The 26,990-nt window shown below is 47.5% G+C and overlaps 2 protein-coding genes across 4 annotated transcripts; one reads left to right on the forward strand and one right to left on the reverse strand.

The window, feature by feature from the left end:
* Positions 1 to 1,474: 1,474 nt before the first annotated feature.
* NKIRAS2 (NFKB inhibitor interacting Ras like 2) lies at positions 1,475 to 4,727 on the reverse strand. 2 transcript variants are annotated; one of them, XM_067312128.1, is made up of 4 exons: positions 4,586 to 4,727; positions 3,942 to 4,081; positions 3,406 to 3,647; positions 1,475 to 2,757 (listed from the first exon to the last, which is right to left on the reverse strand). In XM_067312128.1, the coding sequence occupies exons 2-4, from the start codon at positions 4,033 to 4,035 to the stop codon at positions 2,518 to 2,520; spliced, it is 576 nt and encodes a 191-aa protein (XP_067168229.1). In that variant the 5' UTR covers positions 4,036 to 4,081; positions 4,586 to 4,727; the 3' UTR covers positions 1,475 to 2,517. The 2 variants fall into 2 exon arrangements, with proteins under 2 accessions (XP_067168229.1, XP_067168230.1); XM_067312129.1 differs by lacking the exon at positions 4,586 to 4,727 and adding an exon at positions 4,454 to 4,555.
* Positions 4,728 to 4,912: 185 nt separating this feature from the next.
* On the forward strand, positions 4,913 to 26,541 carry DNAJC7 (DnaJ heat shock protein family (Hsp40) member C7). Of its 2 annotated transcripts, none has more exons than XM_067312222.1 (14): positions 4,913 to 5,011; positions 16,311 to 16,399; positions 16,941 to 17,065; positions 17,154 to 17,267; positions 17,845 to 17,919; positions 19,475 to 19,593; positions 20,020 to 20,173; positions 20,912 to 21,076; positions 22,128 to 22,219; positions 23,406 to 23,479; positions 24,381 to 24,527; positions 24,814 to 24,966; positions 25,564 to 25,626; positions 26,484 to 26,541. In XM_067312222.1, exons 1-14 carry the CDS (start codon positions 4,929 to 4,931, stop codon positions 26,519 to 26,521), a joined length of 1,491 nt encoding a protein of 496 aa, XP_067168323.1. In that variant the 5' UTR covers positions 4,913 to 4,928; the 3' UTR covers positions 26,522 to 26,541. The 2 variants fall into 2 exon arrangements, with proteins under 2 accessions (XP_067168323.1, XP_067168324.1); XM_067312223.1 differs by lacking the exon at positions 4,913 to 5,011 and adding an exon at positions 9,828 to 9,865.
* The last annotated feature ends 449 nt before the right edge of the window (positions 26,542 to 26,990 follow it).

A 26,990-nucleotide genomic window follows, 5' to 3' on the forward strand; every position in this document is an offset into this window, starting at 1 on the left:
CTGGTTCAAGGACACCCAGCTGCGTCCCCTGGCCCTGCACGCGGGGCCACGCTCTCCCCCAGCCCTTGGAAAAGCGGCTGTTCGGATCGGGCCGCTGGCCAGCCGTGAGCACGCGTTCCCAAGGTTGCGTCCGTAAGCCAGGCGTGGACTGCAGGAGGATTTTGCCCGGCGTGCGCTACCGAGGCTCAGGACGGGATCGTGGCGACAGGAGGCGAACCGGAATCTGCCGCCAGGTACCTCACGTGGCCGAAATCTTCTGCTTCCTGGGAGTTTGAGGAGAGACCCGGGAGCCCCAGGCGGCAGTAGGCGGTTGTGCACGGAGGGAGCGGGGCTGCCGGAGCCCCAGGCTGCCCGGAGCCACCACGCTCCTGCTGCTGCAGGGTCCCGTTAGTCTGAGCCATGGGCAGCGCTCACCTGCGCTGCTGCTATCAGGGCATAAGGGAGCCTCTGGGAAAGGATTTATCTGCTCGGGGCATCTCCCCTCCACCCCAGCCGCCACCGAGGTGGAGGGCAGTGGGGCGGGAGCAGCAGGAGAAGGGGAGAGCGAGCTTGTACGGAAGGAAGGGGGTAGAGACGACCGAATGGTCTTGAGGGGGGTGGTGGGAGACGCGGCTCAGAGAGCAGCCGGGGGGAGGACGGCTCCCAGCAGCGGTGGATGTGACCGGGATAGCGAGATGGTCCCACAGCCCAGGGGGGAACGCGTGCAGCAGGAGTCTGCGCTGGCTGGGGCCCCGCAGGTAGCGGGAGGGACGCAGCTCAGTGCGTCTTAATGCCAAGCAGCCCGCAGGTCACCCCAGCTCCAGCCCCCGCGCTGCTCCCGGCAGCCTCCGCCCCGCTCATCTCACCGTGCCCTTCCCAGCCTGGCCCCGCCAGAGAAGGGCGGCACGTCCTCTCCTGCACGCGCGCCAGCCTCAGGAGCGCGGGGAACCGGGGAGCGCACAGCCGTAGCCATACTCCAGCCTGCGGGAGCCAGGAGGCCCTGGTGGGTTGTTCCCCCGCATTTTGTTCTTAAAAGCCTTTGCTGGAGCCAGCGGTGGCTGCTCCCACCACCCCTCCACCAGTGGAGTCCTAATACACTCCTACACTTGGCACTTTAACCCCCTGAAAGCCATTCCTTCCAATAACAATAATACTGCAGCGAGCTGCGTAAGAACACGCTCCCTCCGTCGCCCCCGCTCTGCCGCCAGAGCCCCTCCCTGCTCCTGTGCCATCCGAAGCATTTACTGCCTTCGACTTAGCATATGCTGTACTAGGTAGTAGGGCGTAGTCCGTAGCGCTCAGTAACGTGTGCCCCTCTGTAAATAACCTTGGAGTGATGTGAACAGCGTTTGAGTCCAAACAAAAGACATAAACGAAACCCCCACAAAAATGAAATAACCAGACTCTAGGGACTTGGCCAGTACCCCTCCTGTAATGTTCACTGTATATTTTTTGATGTACTATAACTGTTGGGAAAAAAAAAAAAAGGAAAATATTTTGATAATCAAATCTCATCGCTTTATTGTGTTACTCAGTAAATAAAAGGAACAAGTATAAACAAGCCAGGGCTTTCTCGTCATCTTTGCCTAGATCCAGACTAGCCAAAGGGAGCATGTGCGGGAAACCTTCCCCTTGTCTTGCGGTTCTGAGAGGAGAGCCAGCACCGTGACAGACAGGTGGGGAGAGCTGCCACAGCCCTAAGCATCAGGGTGTCGCAGGCTAAGCGCGGTTCCAGCGTCTCCCAGGTTAGGACCAAGTTTGCACTTAGCAAGAGCAGGGCGGCAGCGTGGTGGATATAGGCACTGTGAGATGCGGGGCCTGACCCTGCCCTCAGTGACAGCACCTTGCGCTGCTCCGCACCACGCGCTCATTGGGGCACGGCGCGCATCTTGCACACAGCTTGACCAAGAACTGAACATTTCTGCACGTACAGGAGCAGAGGACGCTGCTGGGATGAGGGTAACGTACTGAGCCAAAGCTACAGCCCCGCAGAGCCAGGCAGGGGTAGGACAAGGGAGCGCTGCTCTGGCAGCGGCTGCGCTGGACGCGTGGCCAGCAAATAGACTCGTCTCACACGGTACCGGTACGATACAGACCAGAGCAGCTCACCAGCCGGGGAACGTCTCCTCTGGCCTGGCAGCGCTCGGACATGGAGCTGCTCCCAAGCTGACAGCTAGCCCCACGCTGCGCCCCCCTGGAGCGGCATGCATCCCTCAGGTCCGCCAGCCCGTGCCTGAGAGCGGGAGACGAGGCCTGTGAGGCGAGGAGCGGCACTCGGTGAATCCGGGCTTCCCTGCAGCACCTCAGATGTCTGCAGGACGCGGGCAGTGAAAAGAGCAGGCCCTGTCCCAGCCCAGGCAGATGGGTCACCTCTCTCATCCTCAAGGACTATCCCCGGCCCTGGGAAGCCTATTCCTCCTGCCACCATGCTTCCCGCCGGCTCCAAGACGCCAAACAGGCTCAGCAGGAGGCGAATGCAGGGAAAGGAGGGAGGTGAGGGAGAGGAGGTGGCAATGGAGAGGAAGGGAAGGAGAAGGCTCAGCCATCCATGGAGCCGCTGCCCTTGTTCTTGCGACTCAGGGGAAAGGCAGACTTGCTTTGTGGCTGCGTCATCTTACTGGCCAGGTAGATGAACGGCTCGATCAGTGTGCGCCGGTCAGCCACGGACACCTCCCACAGCTTCACCTTCTCGCCCTTGGCCCAGTGCTGGGCTGCGTCGTGGTCCACCCGACGCTGCTCCTGCAGGTCGCACTTGTTACCCAGAACCACAATGGTGACCTGTTCAAAAAAACAAAGGTGAGAAGAATCCCTGAAGGCAACAAACACAGAGTTGACCGGTACTGCCTGGCTCTGCCTTGACAATATCCTCAGCACCAGGCCCAGTCCTGCTGCTAAATTCCTCCTCTGTGCTAAGGCCTTTAAAACGACATGTTTCCAAGTGCTCCCTTCCGGCAGCTCCCCCTTCACGTTCAGACTGTGTGTCTCAGACTAGCCCCAAAGTGGAAGGGCCTATTGAGCACTTGCACGCTTAACACCATGGTGGCCTACAGAAGAGCCCAGTCCGGAAGGGCAGGAAGAAGAGAGATCTCAATCAACAGCCCTGGAAACTGAAGGCCCCCTGTGAAATAACGAAAGCAGCAGACAGGCAAGCCCTGGTCCCCTTAGCAAGAGATGCGTGAACCTTCTTCCACGCAGAGCCTTTCTGCTCGGTGGCTGTGGAATGAGCATGGTGACAGAGCAAATACTCTCCCCTGAAAGCATCCCAGAATGGTACCAGTTACAGTTCAGGGTCTTAGGGAAGAGGACCTTGTCACCATCTTGTGAAAGCCAGAGGTGAGGAGAGAGTCTCTGGGTGAGAACTGGTGAACAAGGGGAGCAGACCCCACTCTGCAGCCCCATTCCCTTGGGGAGATCGTGGTTGCTCACCTCTTTCTTGTCTTTGGACTTGTCAATCTCCTTCTTGAGGAGCTCCACCCGCTTGAAGGACTCCTTGCTGTCTGTGCTATAGACGAGCACGTAGCCGTCAGTGCAGGAGAAGCAATGCTTGGGGAGCTCCAGGCCGTCCCGCAGGCCCCGCGTGTCGTAAAAGCGTACCTGCTCGCGCACCCCGCGGTCTGTCTCAATGGAGCCCACGTAAATGTCCTCCTGGGTCTCAATCATCTCAGAACCTGCAGGGGAGATGGGCCGGGGTGACACAGGGAAGCGGGCCGCAGCGCTGTCCCTGCCGCAGCCTGGAGAGCCGTGCTGCTGGTGGCCCGTGTCAGGGCACCGTGAGTCATTCCTCCTCCCCTGATACCTCTGTGTTTTGGGGGCGATTCTGGCCCAATAGGGTCTGGCCCTGCCGGCCCCCGCACAGACAGGGCAGGGCTGTCCCACCCCGTCTTTTCCCACATCCACAGGGGCTTTGTGGAGCAACCGGGAACGCAGGAAGGCCCCTCCCAGCACCGCCACCCCGTACGCACCGACAACATGGTTCCCGTAGAGCAGCTGCTCCAGGATGGAGGTTTTCCCCACGGAGGCCTGTCCGCACACAACCACCTTGCAGCTCTTCCCCATGCCGGCTCACGGCTCTCTGCAGAGGACCAAGGCTGGAGGCATCCGCCTGCCAAAATACGCTGTCAGGGGGGGCAGGATGGGGCACAGAGCACCGTGGGAGGGGCAGGAGCAGGCAGCAAGCCCTGTCGGGGGGGGGGGGGGAAGAGGGCGGGCAGGGGGCACACAGCCCCGTCGGGGGGGGGGGTAAGAGGGGAGCACACAGCCCCATCGGGGGGGCAGGAGGGGGGCAGGAGCGGGGCACACAGCCCCATCGCGGGGGGTAGGAGGGGGGCACACAGCGCCGTCGGGGGGGGGGGGACAGGCAGGGGGGTACACAGCCCCGTCGGGAAGGGGGGCAGGACGGGACGCACAGCCCCGTACGGCGCCCGGCGCGGCCCCGGCCGGGACGAGGACCCGAGGTGACACCGCGGTCCCTTACGGAGCGTCTCCCTTCCTCCAGCGGAGAGGGGAGAGGATGCCGGGCCGGGGGTGGGGGACACCCCGTGCCCGCTACCGGGGGTCGGAGCCCGCGGCAGGGCCGGGCCGGGCCGGGGGAACGGCGGGGCCTCACCTGCGCGGCGGCAGCGGCGGCGGCGGAAGGGGCGCGGCGAGCCCCGGCGCGGCAGCGGCGCCCCCTAGAGGCGGCGGCGGCCCCGAGCCCGTTACCCCCGTGAGCCGCCCCGCCGCCCGGGGCTTCCCCCGCCGGCCCCCGCCATGGCAGGAGGCCCCGGCCCCGGCCCCGGCCCCGGCCCCGGCCCCGGCCCCGGCCCCGGCCCCGCTCCGAGCCCGCCGGGCCGGGAGCGACACCCCTCTCGGCGGCCCGCGGGAGCCGCCGTCGTTGTCAGCGGAAGCCCCGCCCCTTCCGGCCTCGCGCCCGCCTCGCGCCCGCCCCCCGCGCCCGGCCTGGCGGTAAGATGGCGGCGGCGGCCGAGTGCGATGTGATCATGGCGGCGCCCGAGGGGCCCGGCGCGCTGGAGAGCGAGGAGGAAGCGCGCAGGTAGCGCCGCTCCCGGCGCGGCGCGGGCAGAAGGCGGGCAGGGCGCGGGCCGCTGCCCCTCCCACCGGGGCGGCGTCCGGGCCGGGCTGCTGGGGCCGGGGGGTCGCCGGCTGGGGGAGGCGGCCGCGGGCCCGGTGCGGGGAGGCGGCTCCGCAGGGCCGAGGTGCGGCGCGGCCCCGCGGGGTTGCGGTGTGGGGCCGGGGGCAGCCCTGCAAGGGGGAGAGCGGGTCTGGGGGAGCCTTGGGGCAGCCCCGCCGGGTTGGGGCCGGGGGTAGGGGGCAGCCCCGCCGGGTTGGGGGCGTGGGGCAGCCCCACAGGGGGGGGATGAGGGCGCGGGGGAGCCTTGGGGCAGCCCTGTAGGGTTGGGGTAGGGTAGGGGGGGGCCTAGGGACAGCCCCACAAGTTTAGGGTTTGGGGGAGCCTTGGGGCAGCTCTGCAAGGTTTGGGTGTTGGGCAGCCCCACAGGTTTGGGGGAGGGTTTGGGGGAGCTTTGGGGCAGCCCTGTGGGTTTGGGGTAGGGTATGGGGGGCTCTTGGGGCAGCCCTGTGGGTTTGGGGTAGGGTATGGGGGGCTCTTGGGGCAGCCCTGTAGGTTTGGGGTAGGGTATGGGGGGCTCTTGGGACAGCCCTGCAGGGTTGGGGTCTTGGGCAGCCCCACAGGTTTGGAGTAGGTTACAGGGGAGCCTTGGGGCAGCCCCACAGAGTTAAGGTGTAGTGTTTGGGGCAGCCCCATAGGAGAGAAAATGAGTTATGGGAGAGCCTTGCTGGGGGTGGGGGCGTGGGGCAGCCCTGTGGGGAGTGGGAAGGGGGCCGGCCGTGCGCCCCGGCGGGGAGGGGGGTGGCAGAACACAGACGCTGGGGACCCCGGCGTGAGGGAGCCACGGGTGCTTTGGCTGCCCTGTCGTCGCTGGGAGCCTGCCGGGAGCTGGCCTGGGCCTGGGAGGTCTCTGCTGGCTCCTGGAGCGCTGCTGGTGCGGGGCCAGGGCTGCTGCCGGTGCCAGGCACATCACTGGGGGCCGATCTGGTGCTCTGCAGTGGGCAGCACCCACCAGCCGAGAGCAGGGTGGGATTCAGCGTGCACTTGGGTGCTGAGGAGCTTATGGCCTAAGGAGTGTTAAGCAGCAGTGCTGTTTCCCTTGGGAGGGGTTTGCTCCAGGTTACTGCTCAGAGCAAATAAGGGCAAAGGGTGCAGCAGCACCTTTAGCCACGAATTTCTTGGTTCCACAGAGGAGAGTTGGCTACACGGACCCAGGGCTCTGCAGAGATGCTCTGTAATCCAGCCCAGGGCTGTGATGTAGCACATGTGGTGAAGGGCTGTGCTTCCTGCCAGCTGATGTTTCAATTCAGGATGCCTTGGCTGCGCGTCTCTTGCTAATCCTTATGCTTTCCATAGGGTATATACCAGGATTGGAATAAGGATTTTTCTCTGTCTGTGTGTGTGGAATAGACTTGTCTTCAGTCAATCAGATTTTGAGTGTCCCTGAAATATAAAAACTATTTTTACTGTTTGGAAACCATGCTGGCTAGTTTCTGAAGAAAGCTCTCTCCTAGCGTGGAGGATTAGGAGGCAAGGAGTAAACTGGTGGGGAAGGGGAAGTCTTCACAGCTTCAAACTCTCAGGTTTGAGTGTTCTTCACTTCCCCCATAGCTGCTCTCTGAGCAGTGTATTGTACTGAGTTGCCTCATCTGTGACAGGCTGCTGTGATTGAAAATCTTTTAATAGCATTTGGAGCAAGTTTTACTCTGCCTTGCCTTTCTGTGGATAATGGGAAAACTGGCAGTTGCAGGTGTATATGGGGGTAGGGTCATGTTCTGAAAATGCTGATGTAGTTAAAAGAGCTTCTCCAAGTAGCTATTAAAGTTCCTGTAACTGGTTAATTTCTGAAGTGATCTGGTATAACTTGCCCAGGGAATAGACAGTGATTTGGGGCTGGGAATGGTGAGGGTCCCCGCTTTTCTTCTGGCTACAGATTTTCTTTTCTAGAGCAAGTGATCTTGTTCCCACGTGCAGCTGAGTGTTGCAGTCTCTGCAGGGAATGAAATGGGGAAGTCCAGTGTCTAGGAAACTCTGCTAGTTCTGCAGCATTTAAAACTGGCAGTTCGTTATCTCCTGGGGAATTGGGGAGGAGAGAACTATTTCTGTAAAAGGCAGGGCAACTGCTCCAGAGACTTATTCAGTTGATGGAAGTATAAGGAGAAAACAGAACTGAAAGTGGCCTCTGAGGAATGCTGTTTTCAAAGTAATATTGATGGCCTGCGGTGTTTTGTGCTGCTTATATACTGTTCAAGTTTGGAGGCTTAGAGAGCAGCACTGGAAATATGCTGACTTCCCGGTGATGTCATACTAAAGAGTTAGTTAAATTAGATGTTTCTGAAGAAGCAATTGGATGCTGTGCGTAGACTACCGACAAATTGCACGGCCTGTAAAGTTGGGAAAGCCCTATTTATGTGTACATCATTCCTTCCCCCAGGCTATTTAAGTGGGGTGTTTGAAATGTTGGAAGTATCCGAATGTAACAATCATGCTAAAGGCACTGTCATCTTATTATAGTGACCTCTAACATTAGCCTTCCTTCCTCCTTCCCAAGTTTCATTGCAGAAGTGATGGGCACTGGAAATCAGTCCTGCATAGGACAGTCTTCAGAGGAAGGGCTGAACAGGTGCAGACATAGAAGAATCCTTGGGCAGGATCTGGTCCTTGCCCCGCTCTGAGGGGGAACCTCGACTATGAAGAACAGAGACAGCCTAGATGATCTTGGTTTTCTTGGTGTGATAAGGCCAGTACCATAGTTCATGGTTATTAACTTTCAGTCCCTCCATGCTTTTGTAGGTGCTTTCACAATGTTTTGTTTTTGTTGTTGAGGTATTCACTTTTTTATCTCATTAGAAGACAAGTGTTTGTGCCATCTGATGGAAACTTATTTCAGGTAGGAAGTGATTATTCTACTTGCAGTTATCCTCTTTTTGGTTGCTTAGAAAGCATAGACTTTAAGCACCCATGCCAGAGCAGATTCTCCTGAGGTCAAGAACATCCTGTGTGTTAACCTTTTCTCTGCTTTGGCCCGTCCTGACTTAAATAAATTGCTTAACTTCTGTGGCTCAGTTGGCCTAATGTAAATTAAGGTGATACTCACTGTCCTAGGGAGAGTAGTTGGAGACTTAATTAGCTGTCTAATGTTTGTAAAACATCTTGAGTCACGTAAGGGCTATGCAGGCATCGGGCATTAATGGGCACGCACAGGAATACACTTCAGAATTTGATGATATAGTGCAATCGTTATGGTGCAACTATGCTAGAATCTATAAAAAACAGCAAGAATAAATGAAAACTCTGTAAATCACTGCTATAAGTCACCATCAAGGGTTTCCATGTTCTGTACTTCTGTTTGGGAATTACAATATGACAAGATACTGATATTCTGCTTATGGACTAACCTCTGTTTAAGTATATGATTCTGTTCTCTGTGGCTTAATAAGAAGGTAGAAATTAGCAAAAATGCAAATCTGTATTTCGGAATGATTGTAGTTGCGATGCACTGGAACAGCTGTAAATATGCTGAATGGCTCTTTCACAGGTTGCTTAAGGGACAGAAATGGACCATGGTCACAGGATAATCATTGCCTGCTGCTCCATAAATTGTGGGGGTCCTTATGGGAAAGACTTGATGTAGCTGCTTTAATTTTATCTGCTGGATAGTGGTGACGTTAGTGCCAGTTCCTATGCTGAGGAGCAGCTGATTGGCTGGGGCTGAGTTCTGGTGCAATCGGGGACCGGTCCACCCCCAAAAGTGGTTTTTTGTTTGTTTGTTTTTTAGGTTTCCAGCCTATGGGAACAGTTTTTCCTTGGCCCAGCTGGTCTGAGAGCTTGGGGTCACTGGAGTTTTGCCAGGGATAATTTGCCTGTCATCTTCCTGGCAGCTCTAGATTCTATTTGTGTGTGTTTAAGACTGGATCTTTCTCCTCATTCTTCAGTGTTGGAGGATGTGCAAGCCTCTTAAGAAGAGGTATCTCAAATCATTTGGAAAATGTCATTATGCAATGATCTGTCCAAACTGTTGCTTTTACAGTGCTTTTGCTATAGAGTTCAGAAGAGTTGTGGGCTAGGTGGGAAATCATAATTACCGCAGTGAAGCAGTGAACATGAAATTTTGCCGCCAGAGCAAATCGTGCAGAAGTCGAAAAAATGTTTCAGACCTTACCTAACTGCAGGGTCACTGATGAGTTCAACAGACGTTGCCTGAAGGTTGTCAGGTGTAGATTATTAGCAAGAATCTTTCTACTGCTTGTTTGCATAAAATGAGTTACATCTCAGTCAAGCTCCTCATGAATAAATGTCATTACTTGCCTGCTTTTATAGAGAGTGCTGACAGAATTATGGGGGTTGAATTGGCTGTAAGAGCACTGTTTGCGGATAAGCTTCGTTGATGGGATAGTCTGAAGAAGATTCCACTATTCCTGTTCTGCTTGTAAAGGGGCACTTGAATTTTCCAGACTGTAAATCCAGCCTGTTTTACTAATGTGAAATTACTTTATGATATTATGATAATAGATGTTAACTCTCCCATACATTTGCAGAGTATTTGAATACTCCGAGTTAGGCAGTCACTGTATATGGTATAAATAATGTTCAGTGCTTATAACTTAAGCCTTTTGTCTCTAACATGAACATTCTTTTTTTCAGGTGAACCATGTTGTAGATGCAGTTGTCTTACCATGTAATTCCTACAGCTGGTTGGCTTCCTTGGCTTAGGTCTTTGTGATAAAAGCTGTCTCTGGCTGGTTCTAGACCCTTCTGTGGATTTTTATGAATGCTGTGATTTTACCCTGCCTGAAATGATTAAGTCATTACTATGAAGTAGGTTAATCCTGCTCTCTGCTAGCAAGGTATATTATGTAACTGTGTAATTAAACTTCAGACCTCATCTGGCTGTTTTCATTTACAGCTGCAGGGAGTAGTAGTGCTTGATTTCTTTGATTTCCTCTGCTCTCTTCTTGTGGCATATCTTAGTTCTTGTGGCTTTTGGTCCTTCATATTTGAGTTTGTCCTCAGGTACTGGGAACGTTCTGGGGTGTGTGTATAGAGGATAGTATGGATCTTTTGTGCACCTCCTTGATTAAATGTCAGTTATGTTGTTGTTGTCTGCTCTTGCAAGATGCTTGACATCCCAAGGGAGCTCTTACAGTCTTGTGTTTCAGCTGGTGAATCTTTAGAATGGCCATACTGGTATTTGCACATGTAGACTCCGTATTTCCTCGTTTGGGGGCATGTTATGAGTAAACATCTTCATTTTCATTGGTGTATTGCAGCTGGTAGTAAAACCACTCCTTGTTCAGTGGGGGGTGCTGATGCACAGAGAAATGTGTAGCATTGGTGTACTGTTCTGCTCTGTATTTGTTTAGGTCTGTACTGCAGTAGGGCCAGCATGATACTGTCTAGCTGTAGGAGAGAAAATCACAGTATATATTATATGTGGGTTTGTGTTTCACTTTCAGGGACCTGTTTTTGCAGCTGCACCCTTCCTCTGTGCCCTAGAGACAGAAAGCATAAACACTACTAATGCGATATATGTTCCCCTCACTCTAAATCCTCAGTTACAGAGTGTAAATCCTAACCTGGAGGAAGGATCTCTGAAGTATTCAGGGAAGATCAATCTCTATGGCCCATTCAGTATTTGGTTTCTCTTCTGAGCCCTGAAAAAAAAGGAGGGGAGAGTATAGTATGTCCAGTGGCAAATATGACAGCTAATTTTAAGCTCTAGACATCTGCCTGCTGTAAACTGTACTGAGATCACCAAACTTATTTTACCCAAGCAGCTGAGTTGCATCTGACAGCTGAGATCTGGGTGGAATTTCAGCAAGAAAACTGCAAGGGAAAAAAAGCACCACATCCTATTAAACAAAAAAATCTCTGCAAGAATTGCTTAGAAAAGACAGATGTGTCTCTTTTATCTGAGCAGCCCAGAAGAGATCGCTGGGTCATCTAATGCACAGTCCTTGAGGCCTGATAAAAATGCTGGTACCTATGTGCATAGAATATTAGTGTTGGAGCAGGATCTGTGCCAGCACATCTAGATCTAGGAGACACTGTTTGCACAGATCCCCAAAGTTTCTGACAAGTTAGGAAAATCAGGTTCATTGCAAGGTAGATCTTCATCTGTTTCGTTATGAGCTAGAGTAGGAGGGGTGGAAGCCGTGATCGGAGCTCAGACGGGGGCGGCATGTGGAAGGCTCTGACGAGGAGGCAGAAGTTCTTAGGCAAACGTGGGATTGTGTCACTGTTGCGCAGGATGACTGTTTCTCAGAGCTGTTCTGTTCTGGGAACGAGCATGGGCTGAGCTTTTTAGCAGGGCATGGTGAATAGAGGGAGCCTTGTGATGGTTACTTCTCTCGGCAGGCAGGCAGACAGTGCATGCTGTCCCTGGCGGGAGGCAGGAGGGTGGGCATGGCACGCTGCCTTCTGTGAGACTGGGTATGAGAGGGGAGCATCAGGGACGTATGGCTTCGTCCTGTGTTGGTGACAGGTCTGCTAGGTGACAGGAGCCAGAGAATTTAAATAAGGGGTCCTGACAGACATTATAAATGGGGAAAAAAAAAATTGACTAGCTTGCTGGAAGAGAGTTATTCCAAACAGATCCCTCCTTGTGAGCTGTCAATGCACATAAGCAATGAAAGACAGGCTTCTTGCTGAGATTCTTGATGCAACTGTCTTCTCTATCCTCTGGATTCACTGTGGAGAGGCCCTAAAAAGACACTAGCCTCTCCTAACAAAGGAATCCATTCAGCTCCGATTGTATTTTTAGCAAAGCGTGATTCTTCTTCAGTTTCAAAAGTAGCAAGTGGGGAATGCAGCCTACATCAGTGCAAGATGCAGAATGATCTCATTCAGGCTGCAGCATCTGTTTGGTTTGAAACAATTACCAGTGATATCAGGAGATCTGCATTTTTTCTTGTAATAGCCAGAGACTGTGGTAAACAAGAACTGCTTTCTATGTCAGTGGAACACAACTGGGGAGAGATGCTTCTGTTCTGTTTCTGGGATCTCAGACCACAAATCTTGCATTTCCAGCAACTGTTCTTGCCTTTGTGCTTTGAAGGCAACTTTATTTTTCTTGCATGATCTTTTTTCATCATTCAGCTTTAAACCATGTGAATAATAGAAATATCTGTGTGTGTTTCTTTTCTATTAGTGCTTTCTGAGGCATTGCAACTTGTTGATATATCAGTCTGTATTAAAATAAATGCTTAAAAGGAAATTAGTCAAAAAAGGGTAGAAAATAGTAATTCTTGTGTTCACATCTCTAGTATCTCATAACACAGATTCTGGTGCTTTGTGAAAGCTGTTTTGCCATATAAATCTGTTTCTTCCATTTTCTCAACTCTTCCCAGCAGTTCGTTGGCAGAGAGGGTGTTCTGGCACACAGCCCTCTAACTGCATCTATTAGACAGTGCTTCCCTATAACATGACAGGTAAAATTGCTGAAAGACTTATGAATCAGGGGCTGGTATGCTAAGCAGGTTACAGTGGGGGCTCAGAGAGAAGAGTTCTGCCATTAATACTGTTCATCCTTTTCTTTAGACTATGTAACAAAGAGCTTTTGAGTGAAGATACTTAAATACAATCGATGATTTTCTGTTCAATTTTCAGTTTATAATTATGGAAACAAGAGACTAAAGTTTTGGTTAAGCTACTTAGTCCCTTGGTTCTGGAAGTGCAGACTTGTTAATTATTTTTTCACTCTATTTTGAGTGTTTGAACTATAATATTCAAAAGAGATTGTGTTTGGATGCACTTTTAATCATACAAAGTATGTGTCCCACCCCTTGTGATACAGATCCCTCCCAACAAACTACTGAAACCAGTTACCTGAGTAATGAAATTAGACCGTGTCGCTTTTGGTACCAGGCCAAGTCTGTTTTTCTCTTACCATAAAGTGAATAGAGCACATAGCTGTTTCTAGATCTTGGGCCCCTTGCGAGGGGCAGGGCAGGAGGTGGTACGGCCCTTTCGCAGCTTACCCAGGGAGTTGGTGACTTGCTGGGCTCTGGGCCGGACGCAATGGGAACGCGCCGCAGGCTTCCGAAGCCGTGGCGGGGCCCTTCTGAGGCGGTGGGCTACGAGCCTGTTGCAGTCACAGGAAGTCACGCGCTAACTCATTTCTTTGCCACCCAGTTACTTGTTCATCTTATTTCCAATAGATATGCCAGTAGGGCTGCGTGCTTGACTTCACTAGAGTTACAACAGGGGTGCATCTGGTCTATTGACCAAATGTAATCGGTAGCAAAACTTAAAAATGAAAGTGAACAGCACATACTTTAGCCCTGACCCTGAAGGCACTTGGAGTGGTTGCACCCTGTGTCTATTGTTTTGCCAGCTGGCAAAACTGTGATGTTTCTGTGAAAACAACCCTTTGCATGAGGCAGCTGTGTGGGAATGGCCAATGGCAAGCCCGAATAAGGTTAAAAACATGTTAACTTGTTTCAACACAATTCCCTTTGTTCTTTCCCTAGTGGGTTTGCTGAACATTGCTGTCATTCGCTCTTGTTGGTCCCTCCCCTCCGCTGTTGCCTCCTGCACTGCCTTTGCTGAAATGAGCCCTGCGAACGCTCTAGGGCTGCGGCAATGTTCCCCTCGTGGAGGGGGGCTTGTACGAGACTGCTGTTTGAGTTCACAGTCTGCCTTGGTTTGGCAGCTTCTTAGTGAGTGCAGTTTCAAGTCGATAAATGCATTTCTCACATATGGTTTTACAAACCATGAACCAATCTGTTTTGGTGTTAAAAGGTATTTTTCAGCTTTGACTCTTTGGCTAGAAGACTTGCTAGGTGTAGGGACTAAAATTGGGCCTGATTTCTAGGTACTACTGAGATATAAGTGCTAAATGCTGATGACTCTTGCAAAATCTGCACCCTTAGGTCTCTGATTTGGCAGCTTACTAAAATGCAGGACTAATCAGTCTTCCTGTCAATTTTATTTTACATGCTCATAGAGGCCTCTTACACTGGTGTAGAATGAAATCAGATGTCATCAGTGCATATCCTACAATGGGAACCCCTGCTTTTCTGCTTTCTAAATGCATTGTAGCTACAGTCTTTAGTAAAGACAGTCAACTTGCACCCTGTTAAGTTTATTATGGTTGTCATTTTTGTCTTTGTTTCCTCTGAGTAAAACCTAATCCCGAAGCTTCCCCAGCGCTGCACCTAATTTTTGAATTGAGAATTTTGTAAAGGTATCCAGAAATATAGAATGACATCAACTGCATTATACCTTCTGCAATTATTAGCCTAAACTTCTAAAGGTAAAAATTATCTCTGGGTTAATAGTACCTGATACACTGAAGATTGGCTCTGACTCAGGCCTTTGGTTGTTACGGTAATGCTGCCAGACACTGAAATAAAGCTTCTCAGCTCTAACAGCAGTTGATCAGCTTGTGGTTGCTCTGCAGTTGGAGGGAAGTAGTTTTATCTAAAAAGTCCTGTGACTCTTCACTCTCTGTCCCTGCACTCTGATTTGTCATGTTATTGTTTACCATGTTTTTTTCTGTAAATAGCTTTCCTTCAGCAAGTAGTGCAAGGAGACTTGCACTTCTGTATCTTGCTGGACCCTTCTTCCAAGAAAATGCTGAAGCCCGGCACTTCAGCACAGCCTGAAATGACCCATGTTTGAGCCTGCGAGTGCAAGTCTGCTCTGGCAGACAGGGATGTCACCCAGCTATTTTAGTTTCCTTGGCCTCTGCTTCATTGCTTCAGCAAAGGCTATATTCAGATCAGTTGGCTGTCACTGAAGAGGAATAAAATGACCCGTGATAAGTTTAACTGCACTTCTAATGATGCAGTCATTTCCCATGTGCGGTTGATCTCTGTGGCTGGGCTGCTCTAGTACAAGATTGCTTGTTATCAAAGGAGAGAGTAGCTGGAAATCATAGATAGGCTGGCCAAGTCCCTGCTGGGACCATTAAGTGTGGAGTTTTGTGCCAGTCTTTATTGTTCGGGTGTTTAGAATTTGTCTTTGTCTGGGGCCAGAGTTCTGGTTGTGCGAGTACTTTCAGAGAGCAGACAAACAGTGGCTGTTGCTCTGGCTACAGCAGTGAAGACCCAAAAGCACGATGCAAGTATTGACTGATGTGCCTTAGAGCAGGGGGATGCCTCTTCTGATCCGGCCTCATTATTCTCACATGTTAAATTGTCTAGGAGGGGAAACGAATGTTCTGAACTAAACTTCACAACACCATGATGTGAGATCACGTATTAACAACTCCCCAAAACAGTGTGTGTTCTTCTTGTTGCCATCCAAGTATAGGTGGGGATTTTGTTCCCATTGATACTGCTTTGGAGCAACCTATAGGATTGTAGAACAGTGTAGGTACTGGCCTTGGTATGATCAAGCTGCTGTGCTGTGGTCAAAGGGATGGAGGTAAATGCTGCTTTTTTAATAACGGGGCCTGATTCTGCCTGGTGAATGGTGAATTTGTTGTGGACGAAGCTTTCCTTAAAGTATAGAGTGCGAAGGCTTATCCATGACTGTCAAATAGTGCCAATAAAAGTTCCCTCTTGGGCTGCTTATATAAAATGGTGAAGGTGGATGGAAGAAGATAAAGAAGGGTTTCATTTTCTTGAGGGGAAAGTTTGCTTCCAAGAGTTTAAGGGATGCTGCTCTAAACCATATGTTGTATGTTTTTAAATCTCCTAAACTGTCTCTGCAAATGCTTGCTCTTGAGTGTGAGGACTATTTCTGGACCTGTTGCCAAGGCAGTGCCAAGCTTCTACTTGAGGCTTGCACCCTTATTTCTCTTCAACTTAGCTGTCTTTTGAATGTAGAAATTGTTCCTGGCCCCGTTTCTTATGTAGGTGAGACTACTTCTGAAAGATAGACAGCACTTTTTTTCTCATGACTGCTGAGGTTTTGCAGCACTTTGCAAGATTAGGCTGATTTGATTAACCAGGTATAACTTTGAGTTTTGCTCAACTCTGGAAGCAAGTAATTTGATGTTGTTGAAGGAAGGACACACAAAGGTGGATTTAGTTTACTATGGTATTCATGTAGTATTCAGCTAAGTCATATCCTGTGCGTAACTTCCTGTTCAGGCCCTAGTAAGGTGCTGGAGTGTCTGAAAGCCAGCAGGACATGAGGCGCTCTTTTCTCATGAATGATGTAAATGGAGGAAATCTTGCATCAACCGGCTACATCTGTTTTGAAGCACTGAAGAGTTTTACTAAGACAGCTTGGGGATTAGATGCTTGATTGTGGTCAGTGTGTGTTCTTATGATCTGCTCCTCTTAATATGTAGTGTTTTGCTCCCTTTCAGAGAAGCAGAATCTTTCAAGGAACAAGGAAATGCATACTATGCCAAGAAAGATTATAATGAAGCATACAACTATTACACAAAAGCCATAGGTGAGAACAGTTGGTGATACTGTTAATCTTGATGAATACCATGTCTAAAAATAAAAGCTGGTTATCAATTTAAAATACACCAGCAGGGTTTCTAACAGCACGTGCTGGGTGAAAACTTTTTTTTGCCTGTTTCATTACCTTGTGAAATTTTACCAGATAGATAATGAAAGCTAGTGCTGACGTGGGATAATTGCAGCAGTTTTTCTGTGTCTGCTCTAACCAGAATATTCTTAACATGAAACCAATCCAGCATTTCCCTCTAACGCAGGGTCAACAATGCTGCCAGGCTGAACACCGCAAAATACTGTTCTGTATGAATTCCTGTGTACAGTGTGAGAAGCAATAGGTTTATGGTTTGCTCTTCTAAGCTATTCTAAACAGCTGCTTCACCATCATGCATCAGCTTAAGCCACTCAGGTGATGCGTTATAAATTCAGAGGGAATATGATCTTGATTCCAGCAATGGCTTTTTTAATATGTTCTACGAGCTGTAGAGCTGCCTGCATTACACTAACAGTGAGTGCTCTTACATTTTCCCTAGATACCTGTCCTAACAATGCCAGTTATTATGGTAACAGAGCTGCCACCCTAATGATGTTGGGGAGGTTCCGAGAAGCACTGGGGGATGCTCAGCAGTCCGTCAGACTGGATGATAGCTTTGTAAGGGTACGTGGAAAACTTCCTATTTCTTGTGTCTGAATACCCATCTCCATCTATTGCCGTTTTTACAGCTGCCTTTTGACTGTCTTTTCAGGGCCATCTACGGGAAGGGAAGTGCCATCTTTCCCTAGGGAATGCCATGGCTGCCAGCCGCTGCTTTCAACGAGTTTTAGAACTGGATCATAAGAATACTCAGGCACAGCAAGAGGTAAGAAGCTTTCAAAATCTAAATATTCCCAGTAGATGGAACTGCCCAAAGAAATGGATTGAACTGGTAAGCCTCTCACTTATAATTTGCAAGGTGGAATCACATTCAAGTTCAGTAGTGACTGTTTGCATACCGTGACGTAGTGGGAAAAAATAACATGGTGTCTCCATATCTGTTTTTTAGTAAACTGTCAGGTTCAGTAGTTACTTCTTTGTATGACTGTCTCTTCTTAGCAGAACAGCATGGAGGCTAAGCTGGTCTTTCATCCAGCACTCCAGAAGAACAGTGGTGAACAGTGGTAAGGGAGCATGGAAACGGGTGATGCAGCATGTAGAAGGCTGCTGCCTCTGCTGTATTTGGTATCTCTCACTCACAGGCATATATTTTCCTGAGCTACCATTGGGTCACTTGATTTCAAACTGATTTTACTCCTGCGAAAAGCATTAATGTAATCTGTGTTATTGTTCCATGCCTGGCAGTAGTTTTTGCTTTGACACTTGGCAACTTAAATGCTACTTGATGGTGTTGTAAATCAGTGGCTGTCCTGCAACATTTACCATGTTTTCCTGTCTTGCAGCTGAAGAATGCCAGTACTGTTCTTGAGTATGAAAAAATAGCTGAAGTGGATTTTGAGAAACGAGATTTCAGGAAGGTAAATCTTATTTGATCGTTTTTGTGGCATTGCAAACTGGCATATTTTATCTGGCCAGTTTAGCCAGATGCAGATCTCATTCCCCTGCCTAGCATTAGCTGGGCCCTAATGGGAGATGCTGTGCAACATACTTTTGCTACTGGAGCAGGGTTGTCTTGTGAACTGTAAGATTTGTAAAAGTGGCAGAGCTCATGTTCTCCTAGCACTGAACAAATGCAAAGGGAAGAGGGTGACTGGCTCAGGCCAAATCTCCTCTTACTGTTTGCTTTGCAGGGTGAATAGAACCATGGATAAGGTGTTTGATACAGATTGTGTCAACAGCAGCATTTGATCACACTTTGCTCCTAAAATGCATACTCAGGATTCTTCTTTCTCAACTCTCTCAAAAAAAAGGTCTTATAATGAGGATCATTGAAGGAGGATTACAGATCTACTTGGGGCAAACTCATTACTGTTTCTAAATCTTTCTTCCCAAGGGCTGTGACAAGATGCAGCTGGTATTGACCTGATGTAACAAGAAATGACAGCATGAAATCTGAAAGGCACCAAACACTTCTCATGCAACTGTTTCTCTTCAGTGGATGCATATATGGCCCAAGTTTGGCCAGAAGGGGGATTGTCTACCACATCATAAGCTCAGTGTTTTGCTGTCTTCTAGGTTAAGACCAAAATTTTGAAAGGGTAAATCCCAGCTTTGCCTTGTCTGGTTATGAAGAGCAGCTGGGATGTATGGTCAGTCTGGATTGTGTGTGTAGCAATTGCCCTGCCTGTGTTGCATGTTCTGGACTTTTGCATCTGTCCTTTCACTTCTCCGATCTCACTTTACTGGGGAGTCTTGCATGAAATGTGATCTTTGTTTCTGGAGAGCTGCTCCTGCTCCTTCCTCACCCAGCAGCCGTGGGCTCCTCAGGCTGTGGCACAGTGCTTCCCACAGAGCAATCGTGATGTCATGGGCTGGGGAGGCAGATGAACCTTGGTGGAACAATGACCCTGTTCTCGTGCAGATGTCCCCACCAGAGAACTGGAGATGGAAAAGACCTATTAGATCACCCTGCCCATAGCAGTCAGACCAGTGTAAGATCAGCCCCTGCACAGGATTTTTTTTTTGTGTGTGCTTTGTCCAGTCCAAACTGTCTCGATGTATTGAATTTCTGTCTCTCCCACATATCTTGATATTGCAGGAAATAGAGGCAGAATTGTCTTCCTTGGCTTTTTCTTTAGGGCCTACAGTTTCAGAAAGGTTAAAGGGATGGACCTTCTACAGGTGTCCCTTGAGTCTTCTGTGTGGTTCCAAACTATGTGTAGTGCTTTTTTGATATCCAAATAACAGGTGCTGCAGACCTTTGTAAAGAAAGCCCTTCAAAAAAAAAACTGCACATGAGAAAACTTTCTGATGAAATGAGTGTTTCCAGCTGCAGAGGAGACAGGTGTCTGCACACTTATCTTCTTGTTCAAAGACAAATATGAATTCTCAAGTGTGGTAATGGTACAGTCTTTCAAACTAGTCCTTTTGGCTATTTGCTTTGTTCATGTTGGTGTTTCTTCCTCATATTAGGTTGTATTTTGCATGGATCGTGCTTTGGAGTTTGCTCCTGCTTGTCACCGGTTCAAAATCCTCAAGGCTGAATGCTTAGCATTATTGGGTCGCTACCCAGAAGCACAGTCCGTAGCAAGGTGAGCATCTTTAAGGTCTAGAATTTGAGTAATAAGTGGTGTAGAGTCCCGTATAATTCCCCCCACCCTCTAGCCAAAAAGAGATTTGCTTAGCTTAGTTTGAAAGTCCCCAGGGTGAGGGGATATAAAATGGAAATAGTCCTTAATGCAAATTGTGGTAAGAAAAAGAGTACATGAGTTTGTCCCCCTTCAATTTAATCTCACTAGGAAACTATACTTAGACTCAGTTAATCACTATCAGTTCTGCTTGAGCAAATGCCTATAGCTTTTGCATGTCTGTACCACAGACTTGATAGAATAACTAAATAGCTCAGCAGAAGAAGAATGCTTTTGGAGCTCAGAAGGAAACTGGAATAGGGAAACATCTGTGTGGGGTGGAGGGGTGTGTGTTTGTTTGTTTTTTTAATATATGTATGTCCATTGCAGTGACATATTACGAATGGACTCAACAAATGCAGACGCTCTGTACGTCCGTGGTCTCTGCCTTTATTATGAGGACTGTATTGAGAAGGCAGTGCAGTTCTTTATCCAGGCACTCAGAATGGCCCCTGATCATGAGAAAGCGTGTCTTGCCTGCCGTGTAAGTTGTGGATGCTGGGGTTGGGACTGCAAAACTATCAGGAGTCTTTTACCAGACCCATAACCGAGTTTCACTGAAACAATCCCCTCTCCATCCCTCAAGGTCATCATTCCCCAGATTTACAGTAGCAAGTAGTGTGTCAAGCATTTCCCAAAGACAGCCTACTGCTTCTTTAGGTATAACTGTGAGTTGCTAGAAGATCTTTCTTCCATTCTTTGTTCCTTGATCAGATATAGTTAAAGAACTTTTGACTTTCAGACTGTCAGTGTTAGTGCATACAGTTTAACTTGCATTTAAGCAATTTGTGCCTTTCAGGTTGCTCGCTCCCTCCCTCCTTTCAGCTCCGTTGTAGTTCTCTGACCAAGTTTTTTCATCTGTTTAGTTGTATAAGCTCTAAAAAAAAAATGAGGCTCCTTTCCTGTCTTTTTTTTTTTTTTTTTTTAATAGCTAGGTTTACTTCACTGTTATGTTCTCATCTTAAACATTAAGCAACCTTTATTCCTGTGGAGAATGCCTGTAATTGATATTGGCTGTTCCTTGGCCCTTCTCTTTGAGGGAAGGCGAGATGCTTACATCTCGTTTCATCTGCTGTAGCAAGGCTGCAGCTTTTGTAGCCTGTAATGGTGTCTGAAACCAAGTTAGAACAGTTATGTTCGAGGAGCGTAGCCCAGCAAAATAAGGTGCTGGGCCCTCCCTGAAAACTGAGTTGATGTCTTACCAGGGTGTTTTTACTTTCAGAATGCCAAAGCACTTAAAGCAAAGAAAGAAGACGGGAATAAAGCATTCAAAGAAGGAAACTACAAACTAGCCTATGAACTATACACAGAGGCACTAGGAATAGATCCAAATAACATAAAAACAAATGCCAAACTCTACTGTAACCGGGGGACAGTTAATTCAAAGGTAAGAAATGGTCACCTGGCAGGTGGTCTTTCATCTTGGGGCATATTCCTCACCACATAGCTTATAGATTGCAGATCATTATTCTGGAAAGCATGAACTTCCCTGGCTGTCTGGAGCAGCTGGATCATTCTAGTGCTATAGGCAATGCTTCAGGTTTTTGTACTTGCACAATGATTGGAACTGCTCCAAACAGCCAAAGAAGTTGACTCCTGAAGAAACAAAACTCAAGTACTCGGACTGCACAGAGTGGGAGGGAGAGGAGGAATGTAGTTCCACCCTAGCTTAATCAGCGATTAGGCATCCTTTTTCATTTCCTTTCTGGTGAGATTTGATGAGTGGGGTTTTTTTTGTTTTGTTTTGTTCTATTTTTGTTTGGTTTTGGTAGGTCATCTGTCTTGCTTTGTTTTTTGATCTAAAATAATCTGACCTAATTTTAACACTCTGGGCACCTTTGCCAGTGCAGGACCAACATGCAACAGCAACCCTATCTGGAGAAAGTCAGTCATGTAACACTGCTTAAAATTTCCACCATGCTTTTCCTCTAGACGTGTTTCCTTCTAAACTATCTGTATGTTGATGCCTATTCTATAAGTGGGGCTTTTTGACATCCTCACTTGGTCAAGAGGCAGGGGCTGTTCTCAAAATCTAGGAAATGGGGTGAGCCAGAGGCAGCACTAATGGATATTGTTAGTGCCTTTGTGTCTGAAAAGGGACAATACATTTTAATTAATTTATTTTTTCTCTTAAATATTTTTAAATTTATTATCCTGTCTTGGGAATTAGTTTGGACTCAGAGTAACTTGTTCTTCAACTCATTCTCAGGAAGCCCCTTGTTTCCGAGTGCATTTCTTAAAGGAAGCAGCAGGTAGTTCTGTAAAGAACTTACTGCTTCGCTAGCCTAATTTCTAGTTTCTCTGTAGGGAATAAAAACTTTGTGCTTTGAGGGGATTGGGAAAAAATTCCTGGACTTTCATTTGCCTAAAAGCATAATGTTATTTATCAGAATTTGTTCTCTGATTGGGATTTACTTAACTTGTGTCTGTCATTGTAGCTTAGGAAACTTGAAGAAGCAATAGATGACTGCACGAATGCAGTAAAACTGGATGAGACATATATCAAAGCATACTTGAGGAGAGCACAGTGGTAAGTAGACCTTTATCATGGACATGCTGAGCAGGTTTGTGGGTAGGAACCTCATGCTGGCAGGGATAACAATTTTGAAGCTTAACTGAAGTAAAAGGCTCTGTCTCAAGAGGCCCTGAATTTGCTCCCCTTTCTTATGCTGCCAAGGGGACGGGAGAGACTGCATAGTTTGTCCTGCCTTCATGGATCTGGGACTGTGTGTTTTCTGTTGTATTTAGGCAAAGTTTGTGTTTTAAGGCTTCACTTGCTATTTTTATAAACTAATATAGAACATTGTTCTGTCTTGGAGCTCCTCTCTGCTAAGCTTTTTTGGAGTGGTTGCTGGGAGTAGGAGATCTTACCTGGACAGAGCTGTTTTACAGCTCTGACAGAGCAGATCTTGAAACAGACTGCCCTGTTTCCCGCAAAGGGGAAATTAGCTGAGACTGTACATATTTCAGCCATACATAATATTGTAGTATAGCACAGTGAGGCTGGGCAAGTTGTATACGGAATATTTGGGTCTGGATGTCTCCCTTGTAACTTAGTACCAACCAGGGAAGTAGCCAAAGTTCTGTTCTGACTGCAACTTTATTTGCTACTTTCCTCAGTACTGATTATTCCCCAGTTTGTGGCAGAGCTGCCTGGCCTATAGGTGAACCAAAGCCATTATTGTGGCCTTCCTGTTGTGTGCTCGTTTTAACTTCTAATGCTCAATGTTCTTCTTGAGCTCCATCTCAGTAATTATTAAATTACAGTAATTAGTTAGTATCACGTGATTGAGGTTGAAATGCCAATAGAAGGTACGCTTCCCTCTCCGAAATGCAAGGGTTGTCACTTCTAACCGGGGTTGCTAGTGTATAACTCTGCACCAGCTTCCTTAAATTCTTGCTGGCTAGTGTTAATTCCTGTGACCAGATAAAATAATTACCAGACTGTCAAAGTAGAAATTGTGCTGCCAAATGAGATTGCACTCCAAGCTTGGAGCCTGAAGTACGGGATCCTGTGCCAGGTTTTCCCACAAATTGCAGGTGCCTGGGCTTCTAATCAGTCTAGCTGTGACCAATTGTGGGTTCTTGTAACAGTTGCTCTTTCTGCAGTCCAGTGCACGTCTTCCTTAAGTCATGTTGGTCCAGAAAGCTTGTACTTAAATCCCCTTTTGTTATTTTCTGTGAAGTATACCTTGGTAACCACTGTTTCTTTGCAGTTATATGGACACAGAACAGTATGAAGATGCTGTAAGAGACTATGAAAAAGTTTATCAGACAGAAAAAACAAAAGGTAAGCATATCAGCATTCTCTTTGTGCATGTAAGCTTCCACTGAACAAAGACAAATGTTTTTCCTTTCTTTTTTTTTTTCTCCTCTTCTTCTTGTGAGATAGGTACACTGGTGAGCACTTAATTGCCTGATATGCTCTGAGTTGCTGCCCCTCACTCCAGCAGGACAATATTGGAAAAATCCTCAGAAGCACTCTGAAATGCCTGTCTCAGAATCTGGTGTTAGTTTCTGTCCCAGCATTGAATGCTGAGAAGAGAATTTACTTCTAACTGAAGCATTAGGCTGCTATTCAGAATATCAGGGTCTAGTTCTTATTCTACCCCTGGCTCCTTGGGGGACATTGGGCAAGTTACTTAATCACTCTGTGCCTCTTGGTTTTAAGATCTTTAAATATTCATGATAACTGTGGCTGCTGAAAGAGAAGAAAATATTTCAAATATGCACTCGATGCACCAGAGGATAGAAACAGTGCAGCACTGCAAAACAAACTTGACATTGAATTGATGCTGTCTGAAATTCCCAAGAGGAGCTAGAGGCTGATCCCCCCCCAAAGTCTTTAGTTAAACTCCTCTGGGTTCCTTTGAATATGCTGAGTTTTAATTGCCTCTCTTGCTTTTTTTTTAGTACCTGAAATGAAATGGGCAGAGTAGTCTTAGTACTTATGGTTCACTGTCTAACAAAAATTGCTTTAATAGCACTAAGATGTATACCTGTGTTTGGAACCAGCATTAAATGAACAGTTAGACTTTAATTAGCTATCTGACTAAATGAAGTGGGTTATTTACTTGAGACATTTGGATACTTTATCCCAGGTTGCCTTGTTAGTCTTTCAGCCTCTTTTAGAGCAGGATACTGTGCCTGACACTAAAGCTGCTTTCCTTTGGCATTGCATTTCTTTCCAGAACACAAGCAACTTCTAAAGAATGCACAAGTAGAACTGAAAAAGAGCAAACGGAAAGACTACTATAAAATCCTTGGAGTTGACAAAAATGCCTCTGAAGATGAGATCAAGAAGGCTTACAGGAAAAGAGCACTAATGCATCATCCAGGTACCCAGAAACAGTCTTTTATCAGAGCATATGTCATCGCTTTGATTTCCCACCACCACACAGAAACAGGAATAAATAGGCAGTGGAATTTCTGGGTAATTGATGTTTTTTGACCCCAATTTTCTAAAATACATGGTGTGCCAAATTGCCTGATTATGTTTTTCTAACAATTCAGATAGCTGCTCAGCATTGTCCATATCTTCATGCAAGCCTGCAGTAGCTGGGAATCTATAGTGTTTTCCATTTACACTGGAAACTGAAAGCTTCTTTCCTATTATGTCCGCAGACCGACACAGTGGAGCAAGCGCAGAAGTACAGAAGGAAGAGGAGAAGAAATTTAAAGAGGTTGGTGAAGCCTTTACCATCCTGTCAGATCCCAAGAAGAAGGCTCGCTATGACAGCGGGCAGGATCTAGAGGAGGATGGATTGAACATGGGAGGTAAGCATTTCTTACGGTATTCTACCATGGCAGCCTTCAAAAAGATTAGAGCATTTAGTCTGCCTTCTACTCTAAAGGAGCTTGGTAGTTTTTGCCCCCTATTTGTGATAATCCTATGAATTGACTGGGTTTAGTTTCTGAAAGTATTTGAGTGGCAGATTTGCACGGAACATTTGAAGCTGCAGGACATTCTGGATTGTGTGCTGGATGTTATCCTTGATTCAGCATATATGTTGTGGGTACCATTGTGCAGAAGCTTTTGTCTTTCACAAGCAGCGTAAAATCACATCATCAAAAGGTTGTGGGTCCCTAAATGCTGCTTATCCAAAATTAGTATGTTGCCCTGTGACTGAAACTGTCTCTCTGGCAACTGTTCCTTTTGCCTATTTTCTGTCACTTCCAGTGGCCTCCGTCTGCCTCTATATAGTGTTGTTCTGCACTCCTGCCCTATAGTGGACAAAGCAAACATTTGACTATAGCTTTCTGTCCGTCTGTAAAATGCTTTATGGGCCCAAAATTAAGCAACAATATTTAAATTGTGAAAAATGCACCTGGCTGTTTAAATTCAGCTCACAACTTTTTTTTCCTCCCCTGTAGACTTTGATGCAAATAATATCTTCAAGGCCTTCTTTGGTGGGCCAGGTGGCTTCAGTTTTGAAGGTAGGTGGAAGTGTCCTTCCATCAGCTTTGAAATGTATGTGAATCACTTAACTGGACAGCTAAGTTTGCCAGAGGAGATGTGCTGTTTGAGAAGAGTATTTGACTTCTCTACATAACACTTTCCAAGCGCTTAGATACCCTTATCTACACAGCATCCCAGCTGATGGCTGGTTCTGATGCCTTTATGTTTAAAAGCGACAAAACCCAGGGGATCGTGAGAGCTTTGGCCATCTAAGTGGTTCTTTGCTGCTTGGGAATACTTGACCAGAAGTTGGATACAGTTGCTGATGCTAAAGCTAGAAAAGACGGTTCTTGGTCAGAAGTACTGTGCATATGTATCACTCAGCTGTCTCCTTTTAATTTCATAAGACTGTAAATCCCTCTGAGGGCCTCTACCTTTAGATATTTTGGAGTGACTGGAGGCAGTGGAAAGCTGTTACTCGTTGTCCCTTCAAACCTCATGCGTGATCAGGCTTTCATCACACCCCATGGAGTAGAATGGCTTTATACAGCACTGAGTGAGCTGTCAGCACTTAGCTACTATCAGTACCGCCATTAGGAAACTGTGTGTACCTTAAGACCATTTGGTAAGCGAATTTTGAGAAGTCTTGGATGCTTTGTGTGTTATTTACCTTCATCCTTGTAAATCTGCCTCCAAGCCTCCTTTACCCATGTTAGCAGTAGCCCACTCTTTTGGTTGTTAGAAATACATAGCACAGATCTGCTCTTTCCTATTTGTCCAAATGGTTTTGTTTGAATTAAGTACTTGATTGGTATCAAGATATATTGCAGGGTGGTATTTAATAGTCATGTCTTAGAATTTTGAAAGTGCTAATATTTTTCATTTTCTTTTTCAGCTTCTGGGCCAGGAAATTTCTTTTTCCAGTTTGGCTAAAAAAAAAAAAAAAAAACCTACACATACCTGATCTGCTTATTTTAACCTTGAATATGGACATACTTAGACTCCTTCCTTCATCATGTCTCATTGTACTTAGAGCAGTTTCATTTTCTCGGTTGGAGACCTCTGTTTTGTGTGCTTTTGTGTGTGAAGAGGAAACCAGCTCGGGGAGGGGAAGGCTTGTGAATTTTGTTTTACTGTTAACTTTATTAAAAAAAAAAAAAATAAAGCTTTGAATCGTTTGGTCCCTCCATGCTGGCCCGTACTTTCAGACTGTTCCTGCTTCTCAACAGAGTATTTCGTTGAAATCCTCTTCCTGGAATCTTGACTGGTGAGAGGGTGAAGTTATCTCCTGCTTTGTTTTGGTTGGCTCCAGAGCGCAGTATGGCAGCATGTCTAGGGTTTGTAGCAACTCTAAGTTATTTTAATCTTCTGAAAGTATTGCTAAGATTCAGTCAAGTTTGAT

Source organism: Apteryx mantelli, chromosome 28 (genome assembly GCF_036417845.1).
Source record: "Apteryx mantelli isolate bAptMan1 chromosome 28, bAptMan1.hap1, whole genome shotgun sequence".
Classification (NCBI taxonomy): domain Eukaryota; kingdom Metazoa; phylum Chordata; class Aves; order Apterygiformes; family Apterygidae; genus Apteryx; species Apteryx mantelli.